Below are 18,882 nucleotides of genomic sequence, written 5' to 3' on the forward strand. Positions count from 1 at the left end.
CCACCCTTTTTCTTGATGACAGCTTTGCACACTCTTGGCATTCTCTCAACCAGATTCACCTAGAATGCTTTTCCAACATATGCTGAGCACTTGTTGGCTGCTTTTCTTTCACTCTGTGGTCCAACTCAATCCAAACCATCTCAATTGGGTTGAGGTCAGGTGATTGCGGAGGCCTGGTCATCTGATGCAGCACTCAATCACTCTCCTTCTTGGTCAAATAGCCCTTGCACAGCCTGGAGGTGTGCCAGTTTCATCATATCGCTTGATGGTTTTTGCAACTGCACTTGAAGAAACTTTCAAAGTTCTTAACATTTTCCAGATTGACTGACCTTCATGTCTTAAAGTAATGGACTGTCGTTTCTCTTTTCTTATTTGAGATGTTCTTGCCATAATATGGACTTGGTTTTTTACCAAATGGGGCTAACTTCTAAAATATATTTATTTTTGTTTAACACTTTTTTGGCTAATAAATGATTCCATATGTGTTATTTCATAGCTGTCTTCACTATAATTCTACAATGTAGAAAATAGTAAAAATAAAGAAAAACCCTTGAATGAGTAGGTGTGTCCAAACTTTTGTCTTGTACTGTATATATAGATTTTTTGGGGGCCCATTTTAACAACTGAGTTAGTCTTCATGAAATATTAAATATCAGCGCGACAAAACAAACTCAGGAAAGACATTATGTAAACAAACCCCGGCAAGACGTCACAATGTGCTTTAAGAGTTCTCAAGCTTTGCTTCGATCAGTCAGTATGAGACAGCTGGTGTTCTCATTTACATGTAGGCTACTCTACTGTATTATAAAAATTACAATTTACAAGTGGAGTCAGCTTTGAACGTTACAGCAGTAAAATATCATTTTAATTTACATAGACAAGTTCAACAATATAGGCCACCTACTGCGGTGCAACGGTTGTGCCGTTATGTGCTTGATCTCTTGCATTGCAAACACTTGCCTGGAAAAGTCAACCCTCAGCAACTATAGCATGTTTGAATTATAAAATTTGCCATCAAAAAAAGGTTCCAATATTAAACTCAAAATCCAAGAGAAAAACTAGCAACTAGCCAGCTAGCAACTCCAGCAAAGTTCTCAAGTAAGTGTGTTCACGTTTATTTGGCTGTAGGCTAATCACCCACCGGTAGGCTATACACATTTGCAAGCAATGCGTGTGTGGATCTGTTTGCAAGCCAGCTAAATTAGCTAGCTAGCTTGCATCACTTACAAGTCACAGAGCTGGCTTAGTGATTATTATCCATAGTGTCCAGCATGTGGACAGGTCTTGCAGAGGAGTCTAAAATATGGTCCAACTAACAAGTGTTGAGCTAGGAAAATATTCTCAATCCTTTGCTGAATGAACATTTCCCACAATTCAATAGTCATTTATAATGACTCTCATTTGTAATGAGAGGGACATAGCTAGAAATACAGCTCAAGTCAGAAGTTTACATACACCTTAGCCAAAGATATTTCAACTCAGTTTTTCACAATTCCTGACATTTAATCCTAGTAAAAATTCCCTGTCTTAGGTCAGTTAGGATCACCACTTTATTTTAAGAATGTGAAAATGTCAGAATAATAGTAGAGAGAATGATTTATTTCAGTGTTCATTTCATTCATCACATTCCCAGTGGGTGAGAAGTTTACAAATACTCAATTAGTATTTGGTAGCATTGCCTTTAAATTGTTTAACTTGGGTCAAACGTTTGGGTAGCCTTCCACAAGCTTCCCACAATAAGTTGGGTGAATTTTGGCCTATTCCTCCTGACAGAGCTGGTGTAACTGAGTCAGGTTTGTAGGCATCCTTGCTCGCACACGCTTTTTCAGTTCTGCGCACAAATTTTCTATAGGCTTGAGGTCAGGGCTTTGTGATGGCCACTCCAACAACTTGACTTTGTTGTCCTTAAGCCATTTTAACACAACTTTCGAAGTTTGCTTGGGGTTATTGTCCATTTGGAAGACCCATTTACGACCAAACTTTAACTTCCTGACTGATGTCTTGAGATGTTGCTTCAATATATCCCCTTAATTTTCCTTTCTCATGACGCCATCTATTTTGTGAAGTGCACCAGTCCCTCCTGCAGCAAAGCACCCCCACAACATGATGCTGCCACCCCCGTGCTTCACGGATGGGATGGTGTTCTTCAGCTTGCAAGCCTCCCCCTTTTTCCTCCAAACATAACGATGGTCATTATGGCCAAACAGTTCTATTTTTGTTTCATCAGACCAGAGGACATTTCTCCAAAAAATACGATCTTTGTCCCCATGTGCAGTTGCAAACCGTAGTCTGGATTTTTTAATGGCGGTTTTGGAGAGGTGGCTTATTCCTTGCTTAGCGGCCTTTCAGGTTATGTCGATATAGGACTTGTTTTACTGTGGATATAGATACTTTTGTACCTGTTTCCTCCAGCATCTTCACAAGGTCCTTTGCTGTTGTTCTGGGATTGTTTGCACTTTTCGCACCAAAGTACGTTCATCTCTAGGATGAGCTGTATGACGGCTGCGTGATCCTATGGTGTTTATACTTGCATACTATTGTTTGTACAGATGAACGTGGTACCTTCAGGCATTTGGAAATTGCTCCCAAGGATGAACCAGACTTGTAGAGGTCAACAATTTTATTTCTGAGGTCTTGGCTGATTTCTTTTGATTTTCCCATGATGTCAAGCAAAGAGGCACTGCGTTTGAAGGTAGGCCTTGAAATACATCCACAGGTACACCTCCAATTGATTCAAAATATGTCAATTAGCCTATCAGAAGCATCTAAAGCTATGACATCATTTTCTGGAATTTTCAAAGCTCTTTTAAAGGCACAGTCAACTTCGTGTATGTAAACTTCTGACTTCTGACCCCCCTTCTGACCCTCATTAGGCACGAAACAGAAACAATTTACTGAAACAGGGAGGGACTACCTGGACATGTCCAATATTTTTCCATTTGTTCCCCCCGGTTGCGTAATGTTTTCCAATGTGGGCCCTAATAAACAGGACCCTGGTACAGCTAACCTGAAAACAAAAGTGAGGAAAACCTACTTCCAGACGATGGCATTCTCGCTGGCCTTGTACTTGGCCTTGCCCTTCATGCAGATCACCTGGACCCCGCTGGTGTTGAGAGGGGTGGGGATGCGCACCTGTGTAGTAAAAACATGGAAAAAGACATTCAGTTCAGTGGATCCATTCCCCATCTACAAACACTCATTCATTAGTTTAAGACCAAGGGTGCATCCGAAATGGTTATGTTGAGCACTACTACAAAAGTAGATTATTTCAGGACTTTTACCTGACCACACAACCTGACCATAATGACCACGACCTGGTCAGGTACTGTGCCCAAAGCTCTATGCTCATATGGTACCCCTAAATCCCTCTGTAGCCATACCTCAATTTTCTGAGCCAGAAGCGAGGGCTTGAAGTTGGACTTAATGACCACCTTGACTTCAAGCTTGGTGCGGCCCACCTCCCTGACAAGGGGGATGACACGGAAGGGTAGGATGATGTCCTTGGTGGTGCGGTACCTGTGGAGAAGAAGAGGCAAACACACACACACACAAAACGGACACAAGGTCAGAGCCTGTGTGTGAATGTGTGTGTGTGTGTGTGTGTGTGTGTGTCCGTATCACACAGGCTGGTTACCTCATGAGCTCACACTCTCCGTCCGGAGGAATGAAGCTGATGCTGCGCTCAGCGTCAAACTTGCTGAGACGCACACACTGGTGGAATGTACAGTCGTCAATGGCTATGGATTGCTTACCGCCACCACCGCCACTAGGGAGATAAAGAAGAGAGAGAGGGAGAGAAAGAGAAAGGTGTTTAAAGGGGACAAGAGGGCCACACACACACTGGAGGAGAAACCTAGCCTAATCATAATACACAGACATTAAAATGTCTGTGTATTACAAAATGGATGACAGTGAGATTAACGACTAACACAAATTTACAAAGAGTATGAATTTCAAATTAGAGCTGATGCACACACACACTGAACTCCTTCATACTGAAATCCACAAACACACACAAAACAGATACAAATTGCCTGGTCAGTCTGACTTGCATGCCTTCTCGCGTTCAGAAGGATGCAACATTTCATTATGAACACTACATCCAATTGTACATGTCAGAAAATCAGACACACAACATTGCTCTGTAGTGAACACAACCATGTGTAGACAAAACGATGGACAGACAAGACAGACGCACACAGAGGCAGATTGAGGCAGACTGAGGATGGAGAGAGCAGTCTGACCGAGTGAGTGATGTACGCTACCTGCCCCCCAAATCACTGAGGTCCAGCACAGAGAGAGGGAGAAAATAAAAACACAAATCAAGGGGGGAACACACAGAGCTTGACACTGACACTTAAAATATTAGCACTCTAAACATAATGGCAGGAAATAAAAAACTTCTTAAAAAAAGGTGATGGAAAATGATGAACAAAGTTAAACTTTTCCACACTGTTACGTTACAGCCTTATTCTAAAATGGATAAAATAAAAATATTCCTCAATCTAGACCCAATTCCCCAAACTGACAAAGTGAAAACAGGCTGAGAAATTGTTGCACATTTATTACAAAAAAAAAAAAAAAAAAAACGTATTTACATAAGTATTCAGACCCTTTGCTATGAGACTAAATTGAGCTCAGGTGCATCCTGATTCCATTGATCATCCTTGAGATGTTTCTACAACTTGATTGGAGTCCACCTGTGGTAAATTCAATTGATTGGACATGATTTGAACACACCTGTCTATATTAAGGTCCCACAGTTGACAGTGCATGTCAGAGCAAAAACCAAGCCATGAGGTTGAAGGAATTGTCCGTAGAGCTCTGAGACAGGATTGTGTCGAGGCACAGATCTGGGGAAGGGTACCTAAACATTTCTGCAGCATTGAAGGTCCCCAAGAACACAGTGGCCTCCATCATTCTTAAATGGAAGACGTTTGGAACCACCAAGACTCTTTCCAGAGCTGGCCGCCCGGCCAAACTGGGAAATAGTTGGATAATGGGAGGTGACCAAGAACCCGATGGTCACTCTGACGTTCCTCTGTGGAGATTGGAGAAGCTTCCAGAAGAACCACCAATCAGGCCTTTATGGCAGAGTTCTAAAACGTCTAAAACCTGTTTTCTCTTTGTCATTATGTTATATTATGTCATTATGTTGTATTGTGTGTAGATTGATGAGGGGAAAACTCTCTTTAATCAGTTTTAGCCTGGTCCCAGATCTGTTGTGTTCTTGGCAAATCCATTGATGTCATTGGCAAGCCTAACATTGTGGAAACAGGATGCACCTGAGCTCAATTTCGAGTCTCATAGCAAAGGGTCTGGATACTTACGTAAATAAGGTATTTCCACTTTTTATTTTTAATAAATTAGCAACAAACAAAAAAAGTGTACTGTTTTTGCTTTGTCATTATGGGGTATTGTGTGTAGATTGATGAGGGAAACTTATTATTTAATCAGTTTTAGAATAAGGCTGTAACGTAACAAAATGTGGAAAAAGTTAAGGGGTCTGAATACTTTCCGAATGCACTGTATATATTTTTTAGACCAGAGGAAAGAGTTCCTCCTACTGGCCCTTCAACACCACTTCCAGCAGCATCTGGTCTCCTATCCAGTGACCAACCCTGCTTAGCTTCAGAGGCAAGCCAGCAGTGGGATGCAGGGTTGTATGCTGCTGGCAAATCAATCAAATAAAAGCAGTTCAAATCGAAATATACAAAGCCGGCCACACCCGTTGCCCCATCACCTTTTGCCCGCCGCCTCCTCGGAGGCGCCCCCCTTGCCCTGTTTGTCGATGACGATCTTGTCGTTCATGCCAAATTTGCACTCCGGCATGCCGCTCAGGTAGCTTTTCATCACCACGCGGCCTGAGACGTGGGCGCTCAGCACCTGGCCTGATTTGAGCAGAGGAAGAGGTTACCACGGAGCAACACGGAAGGCAGGTAACCGGTTCAGGAGAGCTGTCAAGGAGTGGTTTACCCATTAAAGACAGGCAGGTGGCAGCCTCTAGTGGCCACACTGGCACTATACTACTCCGCAAAATTTGCATTCATCGTCATATTTATTTAACCTTTATTTAACTAGGCAAGTCAGTTAAGAACAAATTCTTATTTACAATGACAGCCTAGCGGAGAACAGTGGGTTAACTGCCTTGTTCAGGGGCAGAACAACAGATTTTTACCTTGTCAGCTCGGTGATTCGATGCAGCAACCTTTCGGTTACTGGCCCAACGCTCTAACCACTAGGCTACCTGTCGCCCTGAAATATAATAAATATATTGGCACCCTTGCACTTTTCTTAAATCATTCCCTATTTCTTCTAAAATGTTTGGTTTACACACCTTGTTATTGGATTTTTAACATTGCAGAACCAATTTCGGTGCTACACACAGGATTTTTTCGTTTCATTTTTGCATTGTAATTTCAGAAAATATCCATAACATATCTGCAGTAATAGTGTAATGATAGTGTTTCACAGGTGTTACTTAACCGCCAGCGTTGTGATTGGCTGTGATATTGGCCTATTGATTTCTCCCACTGGAGAGGCATCTGTTGTCAAAATGGGAAAGCTGTTCTGACTTTGTGGCTGTGTTATCTAGCGGAAATCACTCTGTCATTTCGATTTAGATGGTACAATGATTCCCTACAGTATTCAGTGCTGGATTTCTCACATAAACAGAAATTGAGCATACAGTGTAGACTTTTAGCAAACTGGATATTACACAGGATTTTCCACTAGATAACACAGCCAAAGTCAGAACAGCTTTCCCATTTGTACAACAGATGCCACTTCGGCGGGAGAACTCAATAGGCAAAAATCTTAGGTGTAGGACCTTTAAGTCTACACTTTTAATTGTGGGGTTGCTATGCTGCCTCTGGTACCTGGGGTCTTGAAAGTGTGCAAGACATCATGAAATCAGCAGATTATCAAGGTGTTTTGGAGTCTAATGTTCAAACCAGTGTCCAGAAACTGGGTCTCCATTGAAGGTTGTGGGTCTTCCAGCAGGACACATATCAAAAAGCACCCAGGAATGGTTCAAATCACATCCAAAACATATGGTGAGATCTGGTGGAGGGCACCTCTCAAAAAATAATTAGAGCAGTTTGTTGCTGCCAAATTGATAGCAGAAAGGTACAGCAAGCTCATTGAAGCATTTGTCTGCAGTAATCTTGGCCAAAGGCTGTGCAACCAAGTACTAGCTCTGGGGTGCCACTAATTTTGTCCATGCCATTTGTCTTAATTTTCTAAATTGAGTTTACAAAAATGCACTTGGTTCTGCAATACTGAAAATCCAATAACATGCTGTGGTGACCAAAAGTGTTTTTCCATTTCAACTTATTTTAGAGGAAATAGGGACATTTTTACAAAAAGTGCAAGGTTGACAATATATTTGGCCGCAACTGTAAAGCCTAATAGCCTAGTCTTTGTAATGTGAGATCATGACCTTGTCTAGTCTTGGTGACTGTATATTGTGCATATATAGTGAGCTCCAAAAGTATTGGACAGTGACACATACTTTGTTGTTTTGGCTCTGTACTCCAGCACTATGAATTTGAAACATTACAATGACTATGAGGTTAACGTGCAGACTGTCTTTTTCATCCATTTCGGTGGAACCGTTTAGAAATTACAGCACTTTTTGCACATAGTCCCCCCATTTTAGGGGACTGAAAGTACTGGGATAAATTCACTTATATGTGTATTAAAGTAGTCAAAAGTTTAGTATTTGGTCCCATATTCCTAGCACACAATGATTACATCAAGATTGTGACTCCACAAACGTGTTGGATTTTTGTGCCAAATACAAATGAACAGTAAATAATGTATTTTTTCATTTCGGAGGCCCTTTTATTGTAAATAAGAATAGAATGTGTTTCTAAACACTTCTACATTAATGTGGATGCTAACATAGTGAATAATGATGAGCGAGAGAGACGCAGAAATATCATAACCCCCATCAAAAAATGCTAACCCTGTTCTGTTATTGTAATGGTGAGCGCTTAGCATGTCTTGGGGGTATGATATTTGTAAGTCTAACTTTCTCACTCATCTTTATTCACGATTCATTCAGGACTATCCGTCATCATGGTAGCATCCACATTAATGTAAAAGTGTTTAGAAACATATTCTTATTTACAATAAAAGTAACTCCAAAATGACAATACAGTTGAAGTCGGAAGTTTACATACACTTAGGTTGGAGTCATTAAAACTAGTTTTTCAACCACTCCAAACATGTCCAATAGAATGTATTAATTCAAGCAAGGCCCAAGACCCAAGTCCAGTGTACATTTGTCTTTGTTGATTTGTTTCAGTACAGCAGTGTTACAAAGTCCTTGCTGCAAAACACACACATCGGCATTACCTTGTGGAGACATCAGCAGGTTGACGCTCTCCAGCACATCCAGGAAGAGCTCGTTGCGACGGTACTTGATGCCCTCGCGACGCCAGCCGATCTGCCCAGTCACCTGACTGGTGATCTGAGACTGCTCCTCCTTGGACTGAAGACAAGAGAGAGGGAGAAAAGGAGGGATAGACAGAGATAAGAGGAAAAGGACAGGGAGGAGAGAGAAACAAGTGGTTGATAAAGAGAGGAAAAAGACAAGGAAAGAGGGTAAAAAGGAGGAATGGACAGAGAGGACAGCGAGGAAAAGGACAGGGAGGAGTAGAGAAAAAAGGGATTGACAGAGAGAGGACAAGGAGGAAAGAGAGAAGAGGGATGGAGAAAAAGAGAAGAGGGTAAAAGGACAGTGAGGAAGAAAAGTAGGGACAGAGATCGGGGAGAGAGAAAATGAGAATGTAATTTATTTATTTATTTAACCAGGCAAGTCAGTTAAGAACAAATTCTTATTTACAATGACGGCCTACCGGGGAACAGTGGGTTATCTGCCTTGTTCAGGGGCAGAACGACAAATTTTCACCTTGTCAGCTTGGGGATTCAATCCAGCAACCTTTCGGCTACCTGTCGCCCCATGCCAGATTGTTATGCCTGAAACACTTTCCACCTGGGTAATTCTAACGACAACTCAATATATAAAGTTGGACTCGACAATATGTTGGTCATATATCCGTAAGGAGACAGTCACCCCGCAGTGCAAGATGTAAAACAGCCGAGTCTGCCTTTAAACAACCAATCAAAAGGGAGAGTACTCACATGGTGCTGGAGAATGAAATGACCAAGGGATAAACGGCAGCCACGTAGCACAAAGACAGAGAGACAGACACAGAGAGACAGAAAGAGACAGAGACACACAGATAGAGCGAGCAAGCGAGAGAAAAACACATTACACAAGTCTACATCGAATTCATCACTCATCAGCTCTGACCGAAGCCATCCCTCATTCCCAACATCAACAGCTGAAAAGGTATACTACAGTGTGACTACCACGTAGTCCGAAAATGGATATGAGAGATATCTTAAAATAATGGTCATGGTGCCCACCTGGCTCTTGATGCCCGTTTGAGTGATGAAGGTCTTCAGTGCGCCAGTCTCCGAGTTCTGGGGGTAGCCAAAGTCCAGGATCTCTACAAGGGACAAGGTGATCGTGAGACCACAAACTTCTGCTATGAGCTCACCAGATGGGCTCACAAAGAAACACCATCTTATTTTATGTAACCATTATTTGACCAGGTAAATTCAGAGACCGTGTTGAACATGAGTGACGATCTGGGAAATGGTTGCCGGGGAAGAGAGGGGTTGTTTCCAACAGTTACCCTCTTTAAGTCAAAACATTTTTTTTGTCCTTCCCAAACATATATCAGAAGAAAGTTGTACTTGTATGTTTTTAAAACATGTCCACTGCTGCATTTTCTGTATATTGCTATTCACCTAAAGAAAACTAATGTGGCCTGGCTGGTCTAGGGGTAATGCCGTAGCCTCTCGCACACATGCACAGGCAAAGCATAGGTTTTAAATCTGGCCAACTGCCTTAGACACAACAACATCTCCACCTTTCACCCCTATAATTCTATGTCACTATCTGAATAAAACATTTATAAAAAAATGTAAAAAGTCATTTTTGAAAAGAAAAGCAATCATAATAATATCACCAATATCTTGAGTGGATATTAGCAAGTCTGCAATGTCTGTCACCGTCACACATCACACCTCGACATCTGCCGGCGCTATATTTTCTTTAGGTTGAGATTTTCTTGCTTAAGTCACAAAAATCTAAACCTAAAAAAACAACAGCACAGCAGAAAGGCTGACCGCAGCACGAGAGAACTACTTCAAGATGTGGCATGACGGTTGTGTGGAATTCCTGTAAAGTTTGTAAGGTTGTTGTAAAACGATTGGGGAAATAACATGCTGCAATTAAGAGCACACACACTAGGGATGGGCACAGTTATTAAACTATTCTAATATCTGAACGGATTTTAGTATTCGATTACTTTTTGGAAAAAAATCATATTTTTTCAATGAAAAGACTGTCCAAAATGAAATGACCTGTGTGATATTGCTACTAGGGCTGACCCCATTTAGACAACTAGTCAATTGTTTGCTCGATAGCCTGTTGGTCAAGCGAGATTTCTTTAGTCGAGCAGTAGCAAAAAAAATATATAATGGTGTACAAGACACCAGTCTGATTCGCGCTGAGTGGACTGATCCATTGTGGAGGCCGTGGGGATGACACAGTCCACCAGTCTAAGACGTGCTACTGAAATTGTATATGGTTATATTATATAAGAACAATGGTGCGACTAATAAAAATGAGATAACAAACGCGCTTTCTCCCTCGTTGGATAGTGGTCGCTGTCCACAGTCCTGAAACACATTACTGCGCTGTTGAATTGGCGCATTTTCCTAGACCATGTTGCTATGTGCATAATAGCAAAGTTAATTAACTAGCATATTGGTGTTGAGAACCACGTGGCAGAGGCAGCAGCAGAATGTAGAGATGAGAAAACAGCCCTTGCCTTATTGTCTAAGAGAAGTGAGGAGAAGAAACCCCAACTTAATTAGATCAACAATCAATAGCCTAACTGTTAAATGTGCGTGGCGTTATAAATCAGCCATATAAATCTAAAGAAATAAGACAGATCCTGCTTCTGTTGCCTGTTTGAGTGTATGTTTAATAGCCTACTGATTCCGAGAGCACCAAGCCTAACGCAACGACGTCAAGTACACAATTGCACAAATTCAGCTGTTTTTAATCATTGTTATGCTAAAATAAAGGCTTGACACTATTTTTAGATAATAAATAATACCAGAGAGGATGTTCTAAGTGTTGCTTACATTGCTCCAAATTGTCAGGGAAATAATATTTAAAATAATAACATTCCTTTCTCTTGACCCCCATATTATTACTATTATAGGTAATAATCTTATCATTATCATTAGTAGACCTTAGTATAGCAGCTTTATATAACCACCATGGAGCTGTAGGTAATGTCATTATCATTAGTAGACCTTAGTATAGTAGCCTTGTATAACCACCATGGAGCTGTAGGTAATGTCATTATCATTAGTAGACCTTAGTATAGCAGCCTTATATAACCACCATGGAGCTGTAGGTAATGTCATTATCATTAGTAGACCTTAGTATAGCAGCCTTATATAACCACCATGGAGCTGTAGGTAATGTCATTATCATTAGTAGACCTTAGTATAGCAGCCTTATATAACCACCATGGAGCTGTAGGTAATGTCATTATCATTAGTAGACCTTAGTATAGCAGCCTTATATAACCACCATGGAGCTGTAGGTAATGTCATTATCATTAGTAGACCTTAGTATAGCAGCCTTATATAACCACCATGGAGCTGTAGGTAATGTCATTATCATTAGTAGACCTTAGTATAGCAGCCTTATATAACCACCATGGAGCTGTAGGTAATGTCATTATCATTAGTAGACCTTAGTATAGCAGCCTTATATAACCACCATGGAGCTGTAGGTAATGTCATTATCATTAGTAGACCTTAGTATAGCAGCCTTGTATAACCACCATGGAGCTGTAGGTAATGCCATTATCAATAGTAGACCTTAGTATAGCAGCCTTGTATAACCACCATGGAGCTGTAGGTAATGTCATTATCATTAGTAGACCTTAGTATAGCAGCCTTATATAACCACCATGGAGCTGTAGGTAATGTCATTATCATTAGTAGACCTTAGTATAGCAGCCTTATATAACCACCATGGAGCTGTAGGTAATGCCATTATCAATAGTAGACCTTAGTATAGCAGCCTTATATAACCACCATGGAGCTGTAGGTAATGTCATTATCATTAGTAGACCTTAGTATAGCAGCCTTGTATAACCACCATGGAGCTGTAGGTAATGTCACTATCATTGGTAGGCTTAATATAGCAGCCTTGCATAACCACCATGGAGCTGTAGATAATGTACTAATATTTAGTAGACCTTAGTATAGCAGCCTTGTATAACCACCATGGAGCTGTAGGTAATGTCACTATCATTGGTAGGCTTAATATAGCAGCCTTGCATAACCACCATGGAGCTGTAGATAATGTACTAATATTTAGTAGACCTTAGTATAGCAGCCTTGCATAACCACCATGGAGCTGTAGATAATGTACTAATATTTAGTAGACCTTAGTATAGCAGCCTTGCATAACCACCATGGAGCTGTAGATAATGTACTAATATTTAGTAGACCTTAGTATAGCAGCCTTGCATAACCACCATGGAGCTGTAGATAATGTACTAATATTTAGTAGACCTTAGTATAGCAGCCTTGTATAACCACCATGGAGCTGTAGGTAATGTCACTATCATTGGTAGGTTTAATATAGCAGCCTTGTATAACCACCATGGAGCTGATCATAGCTAAAAGGAAAATACTTCTGCATTTCCCGCTGTGTAAACACATTGCAAATAGGCTCACAATAACTCCTGATAAAGTTGGGTAGCTGATATTCAGAGAAAAATAGCCAAATTGATTAGTCACAGGAATCAGGACAAATAAAGCAAACACAGTGGCCTGTTTTACAAATACCACATGGATGGGCATTCATAAAATTCCATAGTGGGCCGACATGGTAGGCTACAACCTAGTAAGCAGGAACAGACTTCTTTTTTGGTCCTGTTTGGATGTTGTTTTTTGGTGTTTTACAAATGGTTGGCTTACCACAGAAATGGGCATTCACAAAATTACATTTCAGGCAACACTGTAGACTACATCTCAGTAAGCACGGACCCACGCCCTTTTTTTGGTGCAGTTCTGGACTGGCCTCAATTTCCACATCCACTGACATTGGTTTTTGGTCTGGTAGGGACCAAATCTGAACCAATCATAGACGTCTATGTTTGGTTCAGATTTGGTGCGGTCCAGACCGGCCTTGATTTCAACGTACATAGACATAGATTTTTGGTCCAGACCTGCCTTGATTTGGTCAAAACATAATAGACGCCTATAAAATACTTATTTTCAACTTTCATTCAAAACCAAAAATGAGCCTGATTTCAACATCTGGAAAAAACATATTTTCAAACATCTGTAAAATACATATTTTCAACATCAGGAAAATAAGTATTTTCAACTTTCATTCAGAACCGAAAATGAACCTGATATCAACGTGCGGAAAAAACGTGTTTTTCAGCGTCCTGTTAAATATATATTTTAAACAGGAAACAGAAAACACCGTTTTATCTTTCTTTCAGAAAAAAAATCTAACTTCCCCGTCTGGATAATAGGTATTTAATATGTCTTTTCAACGTCATTTTGCTTACTGGGACTATTTTTGTTTTGCGGGAGGCGGCATTTTTTGGTCTTGGCTATGGTGGCATAACGGCAAAGACCGGCCCTGGCTATAGGTCAGGCTCAATTATGCCCTACTTGGACAGGATTAGTTTTAACTGGGGGAGGTCGGGTAATGTAGTTATTTGCATAAGCACAAAACACCTCATCTGTAATTTTTGTTCCATCTGAATCTGCCATGTCAGTCATTTTTACATGTCAGGAGAGTAACAATTCCAGCCAGAATAACCTACTGTTTGTTGATGAACGCCAATGTCCTCTGATAATACTAGTCTCATGCGAATCGACATTCCTGTGTTTTGAGAGAAATGTCTGCGTTTGACAGGTGTTGCTCACGGTTTGCGCAAGAAAACAATAACTGATTTGATAAATTGACAACGGATGCTCGAGACAGTTACTTTTTTTTTTTACATCATAAAGTCTGAGCCTGGCCCAGCTCAATCAAATCAATTGCTGGTCGGACTCACTCTAGTCATTTGTGTGTCTTAATTATTTAATCAAACTGTGTGCTTAAAGCACAAGACAAGCTCAGTGAATATAGTCGATTTGATTAAAACGCATAGGATGTATCAATATGGAAAAATCCACAATTAAAAATGTTGATCAATTGATTGATCGAAAGAACATATCTTTTTTATGTCGGGGGCAGCTCTAATTGCTACATATAAGGACAGACCATGACAATCGAAATATTTGTCAAAATTATTTCTATTACACTTTTTATGAGTGCACCCTATAAAAAAGACATACCGTTAGCCTACACACTTTGTAACTTGTTATTGTCGGGCAATCAAAGCAGCACTACATTCAGAGGCTCCATGTGTCGCAAGTAAAGTGGTAGATTTCTAAATCAATTCAAAATGAAATTACAATTACGGAATTAAGTTGGCTAAATGATAAGGAGCAGGCTACAATGATCAACCAACAGGTAAGGCTGTTGTTGTAGACAAGGACGAGGAGCGCAGTAAAATAGCCTCAATTAGCCTAGCTAGCTAGCTGGCTAGTGTAGCCAATGCAATGGATTTGATGCTGTCAAGACAAGACACTACCAGATGAGATGATAGATAACCTATAGCTGCAATACGTGTCTAACTCGCGCAAGCTGGTTTGGCTACTTTCTCTCACTTCCTCCATCTCACACACTGGCCCCTGGTCCTCTCCCGCCCCTCCCCCACCATTCTGCTAAAAACAACAAGCAGAGTGCACCGGCTCTTTCCTGAGTAGCGCCCCCATTGAAGTAAGAAAATATATATATCATATTTAAAACATGCATTTAAATTATCAGGATATCCACATTTTTAAAAATATTATTTGAATACTGCAATCAATTCAAATGCCCATCCCTAACACACACACACACACACACACACACACACACCAGCAACATTAGATGATTGACACATCAGCTGTGCTCTTTCAAGACGACTCTTTCCAGACGATATCCTAAAAGAGTGGCAAAAGAAAAGAAAAGGCTTCCTTTACCGTCCAGCAGCTCGTAGATTAACACAAAGTTGTTCTTGATGTTCTCCTCGCTGATCTTGCCGAAGTAGGCTGTCATGACGTCGCACATCTTAAGATGAGATAAAATAAGATAGTTCTTTATTGATTCCCAAGGAAGAACATTCTATTGCGCCAGCCAATACATACAACACCAATAAATATACCTTGTAGAGGAACTCGAACACCATGGCGGCATTAACATTCTGCTTGGTGACCGCCGCCAGCCAGATGTTGGAGCGCTTGACGTGGAAGAAGCTGGTGCGAGCGATGTTGGTGACCGGTGAGCGCACCTGCTGCCGTGCATGGATCACGTTCACGCGGAACGCATCCACCGCATTGCGCCTGGATACACAAACACAGAAAAGAAAAGGAGGGGGTCGTTAGAAAATGGGAATCAGGGCAGAGGGTTAAGGAGAGATACACGAAGGGCGGGTGCAAGCACACCAGTGTTTCCATTAGCCAGTGTTGGGTTCTGAGAATATGAAATATACTTATTCATGTCACTGAGGGAGAGAGGGTAATGTATAACGTTTACATGATGTCAGGATATGTTATTGCTAGCCATCAGGGATCATATGGGAGGGAACATCTGGGAGAAGAGAAAGTCTGGTACCAGTCACCATGACAGCCGTGAGTTGGGGAAGAGTGAGCCGTTTGGGGCAGAGGTCAGATGAGGTGAGGAAGAACAGATATCACTAAGGTTCTGTCTAGCAACATGGATGCATTGGCTGTTCAGATGTGTAGGAGGAGACTCAGCATAGGAGAAAGGGTTAAATATCAGTGCTTGTGTGAATGTCTTTGTCTGTTCAGCTGTTCGATCCTTTGGGATGAATAAACTTGGTTAACCTGTTGGGGCTAGGGGGCAGTATTTGCACGGCCGGATAAAAAACGTACCCGATTTAAACTGGTTACTACTCTTGCCCAGAAACGAGAATATGCATATAATTAGTAGATTTGGATAGAAAACATTCTAAAGTTTCTAAAACTGTTTGAATGGTGTCTGTGAGTATAACAGAACTCATATGGCAGGCCAAAACCTGAGAAGATTCCATACAGGAAGTGCCCTGTCTGACAATTTGTTCTCCTTCTGCGGCATCTCTATCGAATATACAGCATCTCTGCTGTAACGTGACATTTTCTAAGGCATCCATTGGCTCTCAGAAGGCGCCAGAAAGTGTAATGGGGTGTCTGCAGTCTGTGGGCTAAGTACAGGAGCTCTGTTTGTGAGTGGTCAGGCTGAGAACAGTGACATTGGAGATGCACGTTCATGTGAATTCTCCATATTTTTCTTTCTCTCTTTGAATGAATACAACGTCGCCCGGTTGGACTATTATCAACGTCGCCCAGTTGGAATATTATTACGAGAAAAATACCATAAAAATTTATTTTAAACAGCGTTTGACATGCTTCTAAGTACGGTAATGGAATATTTTGAATTTTTTTGTCACGAAATGCACTCGCACGACACCCTTCGGATTGTGACCTGAACGCACGAACAAAACGGAGGTATTTGGATATAACTATGGATTATTTCGAACCAAAACAACATTTGTTGTTGATGTAGAAGTCCTGGGAGTGCATTCTGACAAAGAACAGCAAAGGTAATCCAATTTTTCTTATAGTAAATCTAAGTTTGGTGAGGGCCAAACTTGGTGGGAGACAAATTAGCTAGCCGTGATGGCCGGGCTATCTACTCAGTATATATCAAAATGTGCTTTCGCCGAAAAGCTATTTTAAAATCTGACACCGCGATTGCATAAAGGAGTTCTGTATCTATAATTCTTAAAATAATTATGTATTTTGTGAACGTTAATCGTGAGTAATTAAGTAAATTCACCGGAAGTTTGCGGTGGGTATGCTAGTTCTGAACATCACATGCTAATGTAAAAAGCAGTTTCTTTTATATAAATATGAACTTGATTGAACAAAACATGCATGTATTGTATAACATAATGTCCTAGGAGTGTCATCTGATGAAGATCATCAAAGGTTAGTGCTGCATTTAGCTGTGGTTTTGGTTTTTGTGACATATATGCTTGCTTTGAAAATGGCTGTGTGGTTAGATTAACGAGAGTCTTGTCTTTAAAATGGTGTAAAATAGTCATATGTTTGAGAAATTGAAGTTATAGCATTTATGAGGCATTTGTATTTTGCGCCACGCGATTCCACTGGCTGTTGACTAGCGTCCCACCTTGCCCAGGGAGGTTAAGATGACCTTCGGGCCGTCTGGGAGCCCAAGACTGGTTAGGAGACACCGCTAGAGACACAATGTAATTGTGATGACCTGAATATTAGGGTAGCACTGTAAATCATTAATCATATGCTGTCTTCCCTGCTCCACTGTTTTACCGCTTTCCTTTTCTCTCTTCTTTCTTCTTTTTTATAATGCACACCATATGTGCATTGAAGTACAGACTGAACTTGTATTTATAATATTACAATTAGAATATTTATAATGCATGTTTTATGTATTTATAACACCTGAATAATGAACTTTCAAAGCTTTCACATTCTCCACTGGTTGAAATTAAGTATCTCATTGAAATACTACATCTATCCTGTGTCCTCAGATTAATGCAGATGAAGGGAGTTAGATATGCATAGGAAGTGTAGTGTACTGTTTTTATGAACATATGAATTACAAATCAGCCTTTACTTAAATCATGTTTCTAGTCTATTGTATAGTTACAATGTGTAATCATTGATGTCCCAGGAGCAGGAGTGGTAAACACTGTTGAAGTGTTAAATTGTAATACATACATGCTGACACAGCATCATTCAAATAATGGAGTTTGATACACCTGGTATTGGATACGACTGAAAAAGAATGTCTCACAGAGATTCATACCTGAACCGCACCTTTATTTGCCAAGGAAGAGTACATTATCATTGAATATATTCAATGTACAGGCTACAATGTGGGAATCTCATGCATGGTAATAACTACAGTACATGTATATAGGACTTGCATCCTTGGCACAATAAAGTTATCATATTCTACTCTATCCATAGGCTTCATTAATACCATTCAGACTTGAAGTTCTAAAACTGCCGAGTGTAGAGAGTATAGAGATAGATATCCACGTCGGCACCAACGATGTTAGGATGAAACAGTCAGAGGTCACCAAGCGCAACATAGCTTCAGCGTGTAAATCAGCTAGAAAGATGTGTCGGCATCGAGTAATTGTCTCTGGCCCCCTCCCAGTTAGGGGGAGTGATGAGTTCTACAGCAGTCTCACAACTCAATCGCTGGTTGAAAACTGTTTTCTGCCCCTCCCAAAAGATAGAATTTATAGATAATTGGCCCTCTTTCTGGGACTCACCCACAAACAGGACCAAGCCTGGCCTGTTGAGAAGTGACGGACTCCATCCTAGCTGGAGGGGTGCTCTCATCTTATCTACGAACATAGACAGGGCTCTAACTCCTCTAGCTCCACAATGAAATAGGGTGCAGGCCAGGCAGCAGGCTGTTAGCCAGCCTGCCAGCTTAGTGGAGTCTGCCACTAGCACAGTCAGTGTAGTCAGCTCAGCAATCCCCATTGAGACCGTGTCTGTGCCTCGACCTAGGTTGGGCAAAACTAAACATGGCGGTGTTCGCCTTAGCAATCTCACTAGAATAAAGACCTCCTCCATTACTGCCATTATTGAAAGAGATCGTGA

The 18,882-nt window shown here is 40.9% G+C and overlaps 1 protein-coding gene across 4 annotated transcripts in view; it reads right to left on the reverse strand.

The window, feature by feature from the left end:
• The window catches only part of LOC115205842 (AP-2 complex subunit mu), a 47,969-nt gene that overhangs the window by 3,280 nt on the left and 25,807 nt on the right, over window positions 1-18,882 (reverse strand). The window contains exons 3-12 of one of the 4 annotated variants that reach the window (XM_029772205.1): window positions 15,387-15,564; window positions 15,205-15,292; window positions 9,439-9,521; window positions 9,151-9,156; window positions 8,362-8,497; window positions 5,744-5,891; window positions 4,266-4,280; window positions 3,635-3,766; window positions 3,381-3,516; window positions 3,035-3,132 (exon numbers count right to left, since the gene is read on the reverse strand). In XM_029772205.1, the coding sequence (XP_029628065.1) occupies window positions 3,035-3,132; window positions 3,381-3,516; window positions 3,635-3,766; window positions 4,266-4,280; window positions 5,744-5,891; window positions 8,362-8,497; window positions 9,151-9,156; window positions 9,439-9,521; window positions 15,205-15,292; window positions 15,387-15,564 (1,020 nt within the window). The remainder of the gene's footprint in view (window positions 1-3,034; window positions 3,133-3,380; window positions 3,517-3,634; window positions 3,767-4,265; window positions 4,281-5,743; window positions 5,892-8,361; window positions 8,498-9,150; window positions 9,157-9,438; window positions 9,522-15,204; window positions 15,293-15,386; window positions 15,565-18,882) is intronic. The other 3 variants (XM_029772208.1, XM_029772209.1, XM_029772210.1) reach the window with 3 other exon arrangements.

The sequence above is a fragment of the Salmo trutta genome, chromosome 13, assembly GCF_901001165.1.
Source record: "Salmo trutta chromosome 13, fSalTru1.1, whole genome shotgun sequence".
NCBI lineage: Eukaryota > Metazoa > Chordata > Actinopteri > Salmoniformes > Salmonidae > Salmo > Salmo trutta.